The 16,172-nt window shown below is 38.2% G+C and overlaps 1 protein-coding gene across 2 annotated transcripts; it reads left to right on the top strand.

The window, feature by feature from the left end:
* The first annotated feature begins 1,612 nt into the window (after positions 1 to 1,612).
* AMTN (amelotin) lies at positions 1,613 to 15,930 on the top strand. Of its 2 annotated transcripts, XM_036445991.2 has the most exons (8): positions 1,613 to 1,685; positions 5,886 to 5,972; positions 6,907 to 6,972; positions 7,871 to 7,963; positions 11,020 to 11,055; positions 12,345 to 12,371; positions 14,656 to 14,917; positions 15,590 to 15,930. In XM_036445991.2, exons 1-8 carry the CDS (start codon positions 1,632 to 1,634, stop codon positions 15,598 to 15,600), a joined length of 636 nt encoding a protein of 211 aa, XP_036301884.1. In that variant the 5' UTR covers positions 1,613 to 1,631; the 3' UTR covers positions 15,601 to 15,930. The 2 variants fall into 2 exon arrangements, with proteins under 2 accessions (XP_036301884.1, XP_045436715.1); XM_045580759.1 differs by lacking the exon at positions 12,345 to 12,371.
* Positions 15,931 to 16,172: the final 242 nt, after the last annotated feature.

The following is a 16,172-nucleotide window of genomic DNA, read 5'->3' as shown; positions in this document are numbered from 1 at the left end:
GGTAGCAGATTAGTTGCTCACCTATGCTGCCATCTTGGTTTTTCTCCATACCTCTATGATTTTATTCATCATGTAGACAGCATCTGGTGCAAAGCAATGTTAATGTTATTAACATAAAAGACACAAAAGAAATATAAGACAAGGCCCTGAGAATTCCCCATCTTGTTCAAGAGAAACATACAATAGAAAAATAATGGAGCCATATAAAATAATTTTTGATTAAGCACTAAATGAGTAATAGAAACAAACAAAAATACTTACAGGTGATTAGAATTAAGTGTCTCTCCAACCCTATCTTTCACTGATACTCTTACCCCATTTTGTTCCATTAAATATCATTCTTTCATATCTAGGTATTGGTCTACCTGGATGCTCTCCTTGAAAAAAAATTTTTTTTTTAATTTCAGAGAGGAAGGAAGAGGGAGAGAAATAGAAACATCAATGATGAGAGAGAATCATCAATTGGCTGCTTCCTGCATACCCCGAGGGGGGGATTTAACCACCAACCTGGCATATGCACTGACCAGGAATCAAACCATGACCTCAAGGTTCATAGGTCAACACTCAACCTCTGAACCACACTGACCTTGAATTCTTAGTAAATTTCTTTTTATTCTTCAAAATCCAGCTCAGCTGTCAACTCTTCTATAAGCCTTCTCTACCCTTTGGCCCCCAACAAAATAACCACAATCCCCTTCCTGCCTATGTAAACTGCTAATATTGCACTTACCAAGCATATAATTACTTTTAACCTCATATTTGTTGAATTTTAAAACATATGTGTCCTTTAATATAGTACTTCTATACATAAATACCTCTCTACTTCAGTACAGAAATACTTTAAATGTGTAAAATAATCTATATAAATATCCATTGTACCACTTCTATAATTATAAAATAAAATGGAAATGGATTGAATACCCATCAAAATGAAGTGTAATGTAATGTAACCATGAAATAAATCTCTATGTACTGACACATAAAGAAGTTCATCATTTGTTAAGTAAACAAAGTGACTTGCAGAGCAATATGCATAATATGCCTCATTTTTTAACGCACAGTTATATTTTGATGTTTGAGTTACATGTTCATACATACCTGATAAAACAGGTACATCTCAAAAGTTATTTGGGAGGGAGATGGAGGTGAAGAAGGATTTTAACTTTTTTAAATGTCTTTGCTTTTTTTAATTACACAAGCCCTGATTCCTGAAACACCGTCTATTCAAATGGTAGACATTGGGTAATATGATGTCTGCAGCTAATAACTCACCTAATGAAGTGTTGGGAAAGGAAAGAAACCAAATGATTTCACAGCTGAGTCCTGATTGGTCTCTCAGTTGCCAACCTCCTGGAGTTCAGTTTAAATTCCTTCTACAAACTCAACTCATCAAAGGATAAAATATTTCACCCCAGAAAGTGAAGAAATCAACTGGACTTTGATGATTTTTTCACTTGTACATTTTGCCTAGTGGAAAGGTAACATTAATTGACCATGTTTTAAATCAGAGCATTCTGGTTTTTTGTGTTTGTTTGTTTGTTTTTTCTTTTAAGTATCCTTTTTTCTCAAAAGGAAAAAAAATGGAGTTAAAGAGTAACACTATTTTGTTGTTATAGGTAGCAATTTGAACCATGAAGACTGTGATTCTGCTGCTTTATCTTCTGGGATCAGCTCAGTCATTACCAGTAAGTGCAATATGTTTATTTTATGTATAACCCACCTTAGCAGCATCTTAATTACATACCTATTTCTCTTTCTACCCTCTGTTTTGTGACCCATTTCCTTAGTTTCTGAGTTTTATTCTCTAAGGTGAAAGATGGTAAACTAATAAAGTGTTAGTGCAAATTTCAATGTATCGATACTTAACATTTTTAAAGTGCATTGCAGTAAAATGTCTATTAATTTGGCAGAGCAATAGGGTAAAAATTAAAAGGGGGAAAAAAGAATGCCTTAGATCTGTGGGCAGCAAACTGTGGCTCACGAGCCACATGCAGCTCTTGGCTCCTTGAGTGTGGCTCTTCCACAAAATACTATGGCCTGGGCGAGTCTATTTCAAAGAACTGGTGTTAAAAAAAAGTTTAAGTTTAAAAAATTTGGCTCTCAAAAGAAATTTCAATCATTGTACTGTTGATATTTGGCTCTGTTGACTAATGAGTTTGCCGACCACTGCCTTACATTATAGCTAGTCAAAATGAATAATTATTTTAGTTTCTAAAAAGAATTTAAGATTTTTGTTGGTGACTAATTATTGTTTTATGACTAAAGAGATAAACTGGATTTTCTGATTTTTCCAATTGGAAGCACAAAACATCTAGATTATCTAAACTCAAAAAAGACTACCAAATCATACAATTGCAAGGGAATATTACAAAATTTTTTGTGACTTTTGACTTAGAACATTTTATCACAAAATGTATTTACACATAACAGGTGTGGGAATTTTTTTTAAGAAAATGAGCACTTGCATTTGAACACATACTCCAATTGACCTTCGATATTTTACAGACATAGAGATGGGTGGTTTGGGCCTCTAAGTGGATTTCCCTTTGAGTGTAGACATTAAGAAAATAATTACAATATATTTGCTATGAAGTAGCAAAACACAAATAAACCATTTTAGGGGAGCTTTGAGATCACTTGATACTTCAGTAGTCATCCATACAATCAACAAATATATATATTGGAAACTCTCTATAAACCAGATACTGTGCTAGTTGTTGAAAAAAGAGTGGTGAGGGGGAGAAAGGGTATGATCCTTCATGTTGTTCACTGCACAATAGATGCTAATAAATAATTTTTAAAAGAACTATAAAATAATAAGTTGTAACTAAGATTAGTCCTATGAAGGAGAAGAAGGTAATCTGGTAGGAAAGGGGTGGGACAGACATGAATAAATAACCTTATTATTTCTTTCTAAATGATACATATGTCCTTCTCAAAAGAGTTTATCTGTAAAAATTCAATTTCTAAACAAGTTAAATTAGGAAGTTAATTTTTTTGTAAACCACAGATTTCCCACTTCACCAAATAAATTTATCAAAAGGTTCTCCTAAATAGGGTGTCTCTACTATATTTTAAATTAGCATCCATTGTGTAAAAACTCAAGAGAAATAAAACTTTCCAGAAGCACAGCTATCTTTCAAAGTAAACTGAGGAGTAGCATGCAGGTCAATGTAGGTTGCTAACAGCCAATAACATAAAGCAGGTACAATTAGTGGTGCAGGGGTAGGAGGTGAGGTATCTAGAGGTATAGCAGTGTTATCTGTCAACCAAAAAATCAGGACACATGGATGAGATTTTTTTTTTAATTATTTGTGAGTTTATTGAATTACTAGAGGCCCGGTGCACAAAATTCATGCATGGGGGGGGTGTGCCCCTCAGCCCAGCCTGCACCCTCTCCAATCTGGGACCCCTCAAGGTATGTTCAACTGCCCATTTAGGCCCAAACCCAATAGGATTTTTAAAGTATTAGTCAAATGATCCCAGTGGGATTGGGCCTAAACAGGCAGTCAGACATCCCTCCCACAATCCAGGTCTACTGGCTCCAAATTGCTCACCTGCCTGCTTTCCTGATTGCCCCTAACCACTTCTGCCTGCCAGACTGATCACTCCCTAACCACTCCCCTGCCAGCATGATTGATGCCTAACTGCTCCCCTGCCAGCCTATTTGCCCCTAACTGCCCTCCCCTGCAGGTCTGGTCACCCTTAACTTCCCTCCTCTACTGTCCATCTTGTGGTGGCCATCTTGTGTCCAAATGGGGGCAGCCATCTTTGATCACATGGGGGCAGCCATCTTGTGTGTTGGAGTGATGGTCAATGTGCATATTACTCTTTTATTAGATAGAATAGAGGCCTAGTGCACAGGTGGAAGCCAGCTGGTTTACCCTGAAGGGTGTCCCAGATCATGGTGGGGATTCCCTTGAAGTGTGGGTGGCCTGGACGAGGGACCTGTGGTAGTTCGCAGGCTGGCCACGACCCCCTGCCCCCCCTTCCCAGCCCAAACTCAAGCAAAGGCCCTGGTACCTGGGATTTATTTATCTTCTATAATTGAAACTGTAGCATTGAGCAGAGTCAAGCCTCCTGCTTGCTCTGTGCCTGCAGCCATTTTTGTTAGGATTTATTATGTTCTATAATTGAAACTTTTTAGCCTTGAGTGGAGGCCAAGGCAGGCCAAGGTGTGCAAAAAGCTTTGCTTCCTCCATTGCCAGGGAAGCCCAAGCCTCCTGCTCTCTCTGTGGCCATAGCTATCTTGGTTGGGTTAATTTGCATACTTGCTCCTGATTGACTGGTGGGCATGGCTTGTGGGTATAGTGGAGTGATGGTTAATTTGCATATTGCTCTTTTATTAGATAGGATCATGCATGCATAAAAATGAGTCAATTTGCAAATGTGGACACTTAAAATAACCTAGCACTTGTTTTCAGTGGCTCAAGTTTGGGAACTGGAGATGGGGCAGGTTGCATTTTCAGGAGAGTGTGCCTCAATAGGAAAGTGAACTTAAGCAAAGACATGAAGCAGGTGAGGGAGTGAGCCAATGTCTAGGGAAAGAGCATTCCAGACAGAGAGGATGGGTGGAGGTAAGGCTCTGGGGCAGGAGTGGGCCTTCCCTGTCACAGAGATAGCAAATAGCCAACAGCAGTAGTAGAGTAAGCAAGGGAAATTAAATGAAATGGACAGTCAGAGAGGCACTGAGGCCTGGCGCATGCGGGGCTGGCAGGCTGCTATAGGATCTCTGGCTTTTACTCTGAGAGAGAATGGAAGCCAATGCAGGAGCTGAGCAGAGGAGTGAAAGAATCATACTGTTGGTTTCAAAGGACCACTCTGGCTGCTATGCTGACAATAGATTGTAAAGGATGAAAAGAAATCTGCAGAATTTGTACCTACTTATCTTAAACCTTCTAGGGACCTCTAAGAATAGATCATTCCAATCTTTCCTCTTAAAACTGAGGGGAAATGGCCAAAGTGAAACCAAGAAGTAGTGGCAGCTCCAAGGTATATCCACGTGGCCAAGGGCACATGGTGAAAGGCTACACCACGTGGCCCTCTGAGATGCATGCAGAATCAAGGGTGACAGAGGGGTGGACCTGGCCAGGGAGCTTCCGCCTGAATGCAGAAGAAGGGGGGAGAGAAGCTAAGGGAAGGATTCATTTCTTCATGGGCCAAGAACATGTGGGGGATCCTGTACTGGCTCTGCCACTCATCGTGTCACCTTGGGCAGGTCACTTTGCTTGTCTGGGTCTTGGTTCCTTATCTTTAAAGAAAACCATACTATCATAGGGTATCCCCAAAGAATGTATACACACTTGAACAGCTGGTAGTGCAATTTTGAAAAGTGTTTGTATACATTTTTGGGACACGCTGTACAACATGCGGATTGCAAGCACATATTCAACCCTTAAATTCAGTGATTCTCAAATACACTAGGAAAATACTCTGGCCAGAAGAGGATGTTCACTTCCATTACAGAAAGTGACTTTCCAGGCTCAGGCTAAAGCAGAAAGCTTTGTTAAAATGCATTAGGAATCGTGGCAGAGTGCATTCAAGCATTAGGAAAAAGCAGATGTGAACAGAGCTAAGGGGCAGACTATGTATGTCATCCCTTGGAAAAGAAGTTACAGAAAAGAAATGGGAACCTAGGAACTCCCACCAGAAATGCATGGGCCCTGCCCCACACTCTTTCCCACCACACACCTGGACTGGCGTTTTTCCACTCTATGGTCCTATCTCCTGCTATGCATGACATGTTCCAGGAAATTAAAACTGCTCCAAAACACACAGAGCCTAAAGACGGACATTTTTGCATTGGGGTCAACTAGTTACATCCTAAAATGAATGGATACAAACACATCTCAAACACTTCACTGCCGCGAAAATATTTACCACAGATGCAGCTCAAACCTGCTTTGGGACTTCCTCCAATGCAGCTGGTTCCAGATCAGACAACCCTACTAAACCAACAGCAGCCAAATCAGGTGAGTCCTCCAATAGAAGCATCACAGCCAGAGAGGGAAATGTGATAACACTAGTGGGTTTAAATCAAGATTTACACAGAGTCTCATGACTAAACAAGAGAGAGAGGATTTCCCTTTCGGAAAAATGTAAAATAAGAACAAATACACCTTTTAAAAAAAAATTGAGTCAGGAAAACAAAGCATCCTCATTCTTTTTTTCCTTTTGTCTGAACAATAATTTGTTAGTAACCAAATCTAGTAAAATTTGAAAAGCAATAGCTACGGATGTTGACAAAGCTTAGCCATCTATGCCTTGTGATACTGTGACATGTCACGTGGTATTTGCCAGAGCTAACAGGGAGGTAATCTTAATAAAGATAATCTATAAAAATAACGGCAGACTTCCTCCAGTTCTGTTGTTGTTGATGAGCTAATGCATCACTATAAAGTCTGTTTCTTCAAAACAATATTTAAATACTTTTGAAAACTCCCTTGTCTTTTGGCTCCTACCCTTCCTCTCACTCCTGCCCTCCATCTGTTCTAAAGGTCCCCATCTTGCCTTCATCTAGACTTTGTGAAACAACAGGTAACACCAGAGTCTAAGGTCCTTTTTTGTAATCTATGGTCATAAACCTATCTCTCTCCTTAGGAAACCTAAAGCTTATATAACTTAGGGTTACTTTTTAAGAAAAAGAATACAAAATTAGACATGTAATATTAAGTACCAAAGTGAATAATTCATAATGAGGTGAGAAATAACAAACACACATTTTTAAAGCTGATCAATACCACAAACTTGGCAGACTGCTCAGGTGCCTCCCAAGGCCAGGGAAGGGGGCAATACTAGTGAAGCTTCACCTTCATGGGAGCATAGGTTACTTAAGGATGTCCACCACTGGCAGGTGAGTGAAAACAGACATCCTCTCTCTCACACATCAATTTCAATGCCCTGCAGGTCTTCCCTTCTTTAAGTCTAATACCATTGACACAGCTGCTCACCATGGGGTCAGATCTGCAACTGGTAAGTACCCTTTTATATCATTTAATAGCCATTGGTAAGTAAATATAATACCTAATATTGAGTGTGTATATCTACATATGTATCCACAAATGTACACATACACACATATTGATTGTAGATCAATTGAAAGAGAAGAAAAGTCAGAGCTGAATTCTAGTCAACATGTCATGAACCTTTTTTTCTTAGCAAAAGGATTGCTAAAGGAATTACAATTCTCAAGTCTTTGCTCCGTTAGTTCTTTTTACCTTTTCTTCAAATTCCTCTCCCCATTTCTTCAGCAGGCCTTCCTCTCTTCTCCCCACAACATGCACCCACCATTCAAACACTATAACTGTTAGCTTCACCCCGACAACTAGAGAAAACCAGAAGGGATAGGAAGATTTTCATTTTTCACAAAATATCTGTATAGTTATTTAAACTACATATAGTTTAAGTTCCTTTGCTGATTAAAGTGAATTTTTAACTAGCAGTCAGATTTACATATACTGGTAGTAATAGATCCTTTGCAGGCTAGATATTTTATTCTGACTCTAGAAATTTTCATGGGGACACTTATGAAGAATCATTTCTTCACTAGAAAACCATAAGGAAAATTCCAGGAATCATTGCTGTTAGAGCCAAAAAGGGAAATCCAGGTTGAAATTACCTGAGTTGTTTCCAAAGAGCATGGTTAAGTGCCAAAGAAAGTTTAAATATGGAAAAGGTTAGTCAACCTGTGGTTGTATTGGTAGACTAAACAAGTCTTGGAACATCACCTCTATATCTAATTCTAAATGCGATATAGTATAATTTGCATAGTAAATTCTCCATGTAAACATATTTTACATTTAGTAAATACATGTTAGTTTCCTGTATGTCAAACTGAAACAATACAATGACAACCTTCTTTGCCTTACAGCTAAATCCTCCTCCTGCAAGAATGGCACCTGCTGCCCATGCCCTCCCACTGACCCTGGGGGGCTTAAATGTTCAACAGCAGCTGCAACCCCAAGTAAGTTCAAAAATGGGACTTCAGTTAAAAATTGGGGAGTGTCTTCTCTTAGGTGGAGGCCTACAGGGGAGGAAATAATTTTTTCAAGGTTTTTAAACATTTCCCCCAGGTAATTTGTAGAGGGATGTTCTACAGAACATGGAACAGTCTTTGACAATTTGAGTCGTGCTGAAAATCCATGAGAACACACCTGGAGAACTGAGCACTCTGCCTCATAATCTCTCCAGAATACGTTTGTAATGAGTAATAGAAAAACGTGAAGGGTTGGGAAGATTGAGAAGTCAGAAGTATAAGGAGGAAAATGAGAAGTAGCAGGACTCTTCTCTAGCATGTTGTGTTTTCTATTGAAGACCTTCTGGGTGGCCAGAATCACCCAAAATTAAAATTAAGAGATGAATAAAATTTAAATTCTAATCTCCTTTTTGTATCTTTTTGTCAGGCCTGCTTGAAAGTCCCCAAGTACTTTCTAGTTCTTACCTACTTCCCACCATCATTTGCTTTCATGTAAAACCCTCTCACATCCTATATAATAATCCTATATAATAAAAGCCTAATATGCAAATTACCCCCTTGGGTGGTTGTTCCACCTGGAGTTCAAAAGGGAGACCAGGAGCTCAGCTGCTCACTGTGACGTACACTGACCACCAGAGGGCGGCGCAGAACATGGCAGGCGTCAGTGATGCGGCCCTGGCAGCAGGTGGCAGTGGTGGTGCTGCTGGCCCTGTTGGGCCCCGATGAGAGCAGGACTGCTGTGGGATGTTGGAGCAGGTGAGCAGGCAGTGCCAGGCCAAGGCAGGTGTGAGCAGGAGCCCGATGGCTCCGCCATTTCCCCACAGATGGCAACCAGTGGCAGCAGTGGGGGGCAGACTGCCACTTGGCTCCCAGGCACTGAGGGAGCCAGGTTGAAGCAAGGCCCCAATCAATCGCCCAACAGATAGGATGGTGGAGCAGGTGAGGGGCAGCACCAGGCCAACGTGGGTGCCAGGCAGGGCTGCAGGGATGCAAGGCTGGGGGTGCAAGCTGGGACGCAATCCCCGCAGGCCACCCCAAGGGACCCCACCCGTGCACAAATCTGTGCATCGAACCTCTAGTTAAGATATAAAGGGCATATTTAGAACATCAAACACTGAGGGATGTGTTTGAATTTTAACTATGGACAAAGTGCAAATATCTAAATAGATTATTGGGCTCTAGAGAAAAATGCAATGATCCCTTTATGGCTGTACTGTCATTATGGATAACTTATTCTCCCTACCAGGTTATCTTAGCCCCACATAATGACCTTGTTTTGTGTAGAAGCTTTATTGTTTATTACATGCATCCTATATAGTAGTATATAGTAATTATAGAGAACTTAGAAAATATAGATGAGCAAAAATGAAATTCATGAAATTCAGTGGTGGGGAAGGGGGTCACAATGTAATCCTAATGGTTAGGATTAAACACTGTCAGCATTCTAGGATATGTCCTTTCTGTCTTTCCTCCCCCACCCCCACCCCCCCATGATGCGTTAGGCACATATTTTAAGAAAATTGTCCTGCTCTAACCTTGAAGTCAGACTTAGCACATATTTTTTAAAAATATGTTTTTATAATATCTAATGTTCTATCACTTTATTTTTTTTACTTAATAAATATTGAATAGTCTGTTTTAAAATATTCACTTATAACATTGTTTTTAATGATTGCTTAGTTTTTTTGTTGTATTGCAAAAGTTTGGTATTTGTATGTTTTTTATTTTTATTTTGCTTCTATAAATTATGCTACAGTGAACATCCTTATAACTATGTCTTTGACCATATCATGATTATCTCCTTAGGACTAGTTCTTAGGAAAAGAATTTGTAGGTGTAAAGACATAAAAATGTAAGATTTTTAATACACATCCCCAAATTATGAAGCATGCATACAATAATGGATCAATATATCCTAACCATCTTTTTACTACTATGGATACCTCCAGGTTTTAATAAGAGTAAGTTTATATTAATTAGTAATTATAATCAAAGCTGAGTTTAATTTATAAAATGATTTTAAGCTGCTCAATTTAAATTTTACGTCATATGTGACATTTTTATACCTTTGTCCAAAATAACAACACGACACTCTAAGCTGTGTCATTAATTTATACTTGTGAAATTCTGTAACATAACTAATATTTACATTTCATTTCTACTACTGAAATGTATGCTTGTACTTATTTCCTGCAGATATCTTAGAGCCTTCACTCAACATATTTGCTGCTTACTTATATATCAATAATAAAAGCTATTCTCTGAAAAAAAAAAAAAAGACTAGAGAAATGGCATATAAAATGAACATCTCTTTAACACATGATCCTGGCATGGTCCTTATGCCAACTGCCCCACTTCAATTTCAATTATTGCCCAATTCTAACCTTAACTTCAGACTTAACACATCTTCACATTCACTCCAGTCAAATGCGTTAGAGGTCACTGAAGATGTTACAAAAGGTTCAGTAGAGAGGATTTAACAATACACCTTCCCAACATACAATAACATAAATCAACCTCCTTTCTCAGGGGAGATTCTTCACGCTCTCTAGGCTATCCCACCTCTGAGGGTCCCCCTACCTGGCCTCCTCCTGTGCACCCAGTCCTTCTGACCCTGCCTTTCCAGGGTCCTCTGCCAGAAACTTGGGCACCTGTCTAAAGCTGCTGTTTTTCAAACCAAGGCCAACATGGCGGAGTGAGCTCTACATTCACACAATGTCTGGTCAATCCCAGCTCTCCGTTTATTACCTGCACTAGAGGCCCCATGCACGAAATTCATGCAAGTGTAGGCCTTCCTTCCCCTAGCACCCAGCACCAGCTGCCTCCTGCACACCTCCTACTGGGAATGTGCCCACAACCAATGTACATGCCCTTGACAGAAGTCAAACCTGGCACCTTTTAGCCCGCAGACAGATGCTCTATCCACTGAGTCAAACTGGTTTTGGCAAATGTCGTGTTTTTTAAGAAAGTCTTGATATTGATATCATCCATCAGAACTTACCTTTGAATATGTTTTTTACTGAATTTATTACAATTTTTTCCAGATGTTACCACTTATCGTAGCACAACTTGGAGCCCAGGTAAGGTTACTTTGTATGATGGCTTTTGTTTTAAATTATCTTAATGTGAAATATTTAATCTTGCCTCAATTTACCAAGTAGTTGCCAAGTTTACTGTTTACTTTGCACTCTATGAACACTGATCATAGCAAGAACACTTATTGAACACTTACTATGTGCCAGATACTGTTATAAGTATTTTATTATTTATTACGTACTATCCCATTTCATCTTCAAAATAACCTTTTACAGACAATATTTTTATTGCCAATTTGAAGATGAGTAACTGGAGATACAGTAATTCAGTTACATTCACAGAGATAGTAAATGTCACAGGTGACACAACAAGTCATTTCTTTAAATCCCACTGTTAAGAAACAAAATAAATTAATGGGATTGATCTGAGTTATGATTTGGGAGATTAATTTTTTAACTTCAAATTTACTTATTAATTATATATCATTTCCCTAAAAAATGATACAAACATTGCCTCTTCTCTCTCCCTTTTGTGTGTGTGTGTTTACGTGTAGGTGTGTGTGAAAGGTAATTCTTGAGATCAAATTACCAAGGATCAAGATCAAATATGAGCATCAGATGGCAGTTTTTACTCCTAAATACAGAATCAAATATAAAATTTAGTTCAACTCTTGATTCCACATCTGGGAACACATTTAAGGAAATAATCTGAAATATAGCAAAGATTTATTTACAAATATGTTCATCAAAATAATATTTATAGTACAAAAGAATATTGGGTGCAAATTAAAGAAAGGAACATAAGTTAGCTGTGCAACATTAAAGCCAATATTTTGTGATCATTGGAAATCTAATTATTGAAATATGTCTGTATTGTGGTTAAATGATCATTGTATAGTATTAAAAGAAAAAGTAAGACAGAAATTGTATAAATGGCATGACTTCCATTATATAAAAAACAATGTGTGAGAAATATCTGGAAGAAAATATATCAAACTCTGCCAGATGACATTATATTATTTTTCTTGTTGCTTTCTAGAAAGCATCTTCCAAGTTTCCTCCTCCAATGTACATCTATTACTTAATAATGAAAAAAATCTATTTTTAAAATACATACTGTAAAACATCACATCACTCAAGTAATGTTAGCTGTCCAATATCATTTCTGACAAGAGTTTTGTAATGCAAGTTACAAGGCAGTTTAAAATTTTGTTGAAAATAAAAAGTCTATTTTTACAATTTTTAAAATTAATTTAAGTTTTTAAGTTATGTTATACATATTTTACCATTAATACATCAAAATTTACCTAACATATTTTGTTATTATTTTTTAGGGTACTATCCTAAGCTCAGAGGAATTGGTAAAAACATTTTTTAATTACTAATATTTAAAATTCTTTTCAGTGCTACCACAATGCTGTCTTCTGTTCTCATATTAATAGTCTCTTCAACCACAAATCCTAAACTCAGTGTCTATTACAATAAATTAAAAAATTTTATAGGTCTTTGCATTAAGTTATCTTTTGCCTAGCTGGGCCTTTTATCTTCATTATCCCATTACTTTTCCATTAATTTGACTTAGCATTTGTTTTCTGTATATTGATGTTAGATTCAGTTCTATACAGAAAACCAATGCATATTTTTAACTTTATATTTATTAAAATCTAGGATGGTAAATTACTGAAATGCAATAATATATATATATATATATATATATATATATATATACACACATGTATATAAATTTATTGCAGGAACATTTCATTTCCTTGACTTAAATTTTTAATTTTTATAGGAAAATGTATTTTTTAGTGCTTTATAGTGATAGATGAACGATCCCCTTTGCACATGAATAACTAAAGGGCTTAACCTAAATAATACTAATATTGTCATTACTAGGCTCTCCTATGCATTTTCTGTAAGTCATTTTTAGGGGAAAAATGAATTAATATGGTATCTAAACATGACACTGAAATTAAGAGTTGAGGCAATATCTGAGAAGACATTTTTTTTTCTATTGTAAAAATAGGTAGAGACATGATAGTTTGTCCATAAATAAAATAATGGGACTGTTTTGTCAACATTAACACATTAACACCTATGTTTACCAGTTTTTTGAGCCAATTCTAAATATCAGGCACCTTAGTAGATCCTTTTTTTTTTTCTTTACTGATTCAGGTAGTACATATTGCCTTTAATCTTCACCAAATTACAAAGCAGAAATTTTTAACCCAACTTTACAAATAAAGAAACTGAGGCTCAGAAGGCTTAAGCAAATTAGGTTTCAAGGTCAAAAACAGATTGAAAGCCATTTTTCTATCTACTATGCCAATGGTTTTGTAACATATTTTTGGTAAAACCCACAGTAACAGCTATATTTTTTATTCAGCTAACATGTAGACAACACACATACACACACACACACGTTTCATTAAACTATATTTACCCTTATTATATGGATTACATTAGGTAGTTTATAGTCTGTATAGACTAATCTTTTTATCTTGTTTTTAATCCTGGGTACAACCCACCTGCTTTATTTCAAACCTATGGATATCATGATCCCCATTGAAAACCTCTATATCTACTGCTGTCTCTCATGCAGCATACATTTAATCCTGGTTTCAATCCCTCATAAATCTACAATGGTGTTTCCCAAACTTCAGTCCTGGCTCTCAAATCAGGACAACTTGGAAGGCTGGTTAAAATGCAGATTTCGAGGTCCTGCCCTCAACCTAGTCCGTCGGAATCTCTCTAAGAATAGAGCCTAGGAACTTGCCTTTATAACAAATTCTTTGGGTGGTTCTTACGAAAACTAACAATCAAGAACCATGTCCAAGGAAACTGAACTGAATCTTAATTGTGAGCTCCTGGCCCTTTTATACCATGAGAACTCCAACAGAGCTGGGAGGTCCCTGAGAACTGGGTCCTGTCTGAACTCTCTCCAAAACTAGCCAAAGTCTAAATATTTCTTCTTAGGTGGAACTTCTCACTTCTCACAGTAAAATTTTTCCCCTGGGGGGGAAAAAAAAAAAAAAGGAAGTGTGGCAGCAGCAGCATCCATCACCAGTGTGCACACCATTGACAGTCCAATAAAGAGGAGTTCCACTGGGAAACCTCAAGGTATACACAAAGGGCTGAATTGCTAAGAGAAATATTTATGGCCAAATATTCCAATGCCTTTGAAAAATACATCAAAAGACATGAAGGGATGCAAACCATGAGAAGAGGATTGATTAATCTATGTGACTTAACTTTGTCCATTAATTTTTAGTCTCATAGATTACTTTTTAAAAGATTAGGGGTGCAGGAAAGACTATGACTTACGTTAATAACAGAGACACAGCCTGTCATAATTCTATAGATTTTCTGCCTGAATCCTATCTCCAAATACACCTGACTGGCTTGATTGTGGCTTTCCCTTTCTGAGGGATTGCAGCCCAGCAAGGAACCCCTGTAATGAAGGCAACATCAGGCTTGGCTCAGGGAGATAGACATTTCCTTTGAGGAGGGCCCATCTTTATTCTTTTCTCTGACTCTACCTTCTCCATCCTGCCATTCCTGCCCTCCAAGAAGAAAGGCTGGTTGACTGGCCTCTAAAAATGTATTCTTTTAACTGTGTTCTGTTTCCTTCCCTCATTCCAGTCAGTGGCCCCACAAATCTTAGGCCTCATCTTCCACCCCTTGTTCTCCGGAGCCATCCTGCCCACCAACCACGCTAATGCAGACGTCCAGAACACGATCCTTTCTGCGGGGCAAGCAGGAGTAAATCCTGCCATCCAGGGAGCCCCAGAAGGCCCCTCCCCTACGCCCAGTGGCACAGATGATGACTTTGAAGGGACTACTCCTGCAGGCATCCAAAGGGGCTTGCACATTCCTGAGGAAACCACTACCGGGTTCCCCAATGGTAAGTTCTCCCAGCCAGGAAGATGCTGTGGGTCATGACAGTCATCTACAGAGAGCAAGAGAAGAGTTCTTTGTCTTGTTGACAAGCACAGATCTTAATAAAGTCAGGGAGCCCCTTTACTCACAGAAGTGCAGCAATGGGAGGGAATATGTTTACTGGGCCACCAACCCTATCGGCTGGACCCAGACAGAAGACATTTCATTGCTGGCATACATACTTTCCGCCCTAGGCTGGACCTGGAAAGATTTTGAAACAGACTGACTCTCCTTTTCTCATCTCAGACACACACAGGCCCACAGCAGACGCAGTTAATCAATCATGATTCTCTTTTCCACTCACTGATCATGGATGAGCCTCCAAGTTCTCCCGAACTTAATGCTACAAGCAGCCGCTAGGAACACACTGCACTTAGCACATCGACGAACCCATGTGCAGTTCTCCTCAGGTGGGACTTGAGAAATGTTGGAAAAATACGCTCTTCTAGAGGGAACAAGCAAAGATAATAGTTTAGCAAGTGTGTATGTCTGGAACCAAATGTCCTTGGAGATAACAAAAGAACAATTTGATATTGATACTCTTGCTCCTAGAAAAAAATAAATTCTGATGTCAGGTAAAACTGTTTAAATTTGGTATGATTGGACCTCATGTTAAAACTGTTTTCTTTTCTTCCAGGAATTCAGTAAGTTGCTGCCAGCTTTTTTTTTTTTTCAACTAAACCACCTTAAGTGCGGTGATACATAGAAGTATTTGTCACTGAGCATATTATGAAAAAAACTGAGACACTGAAGAATACCAGAAGAAAGTCTTAGTTAACTAAAAACTTTCTTGAAATTTCAGAAAATATATTCTTCCTAGAGAATACTGACTTCTTAAGAGGAGTAAATAAATGATTTGTCTTTGAAATGTAACATTACACTAGTTTGGATGTGGATGATACGTCTATTAAAACATATTTTGAAAACTGACGTTTTCTTCTTTGAGGACGGAAGAAAGTTAGACACTCTTGGGAATGACCCTCAGGTCCAGGAGAATCTGTAGTCGTGGGAATGGATATCAAGCAATGGGAGGAAATGCTCTGATTTCCTCACAGCCCCTGAGGACTTCCTCTCTCCCCTAAGAGCGACAAATTTAATTTCAACACGGAAATTATTTTTGATTGTCTAAAATATACAGTAGAAACAAAGAATTGTAACTCATATTGTTTCTCAAGCTACTTACATACAGAGGTGGTTATTATGGTGTCTAATGCTTAATT

This window comes from Pipistrellus kuhlii, unplaced genomic scaffold (assembly GCF_014108245.1).
Source record: "Pipistrellus kuhlii isolate mPipKuh1 unplaced genomic scaffold, mPipKuh1.p scaffold_m20_p_1, whole genome shotgun sequence".
Lineage (NCBI taxonomy): Eukaryota > Metazoa > Chordata > Mammalia > Chiroptera > Vespertilionidae > Pipistrellus > Pipistrellus kuhlii.
Note: the sequence above shows the minus strand (reverse complement) of the source record. Positions and strands in the feature narration are given on the sequence as shown.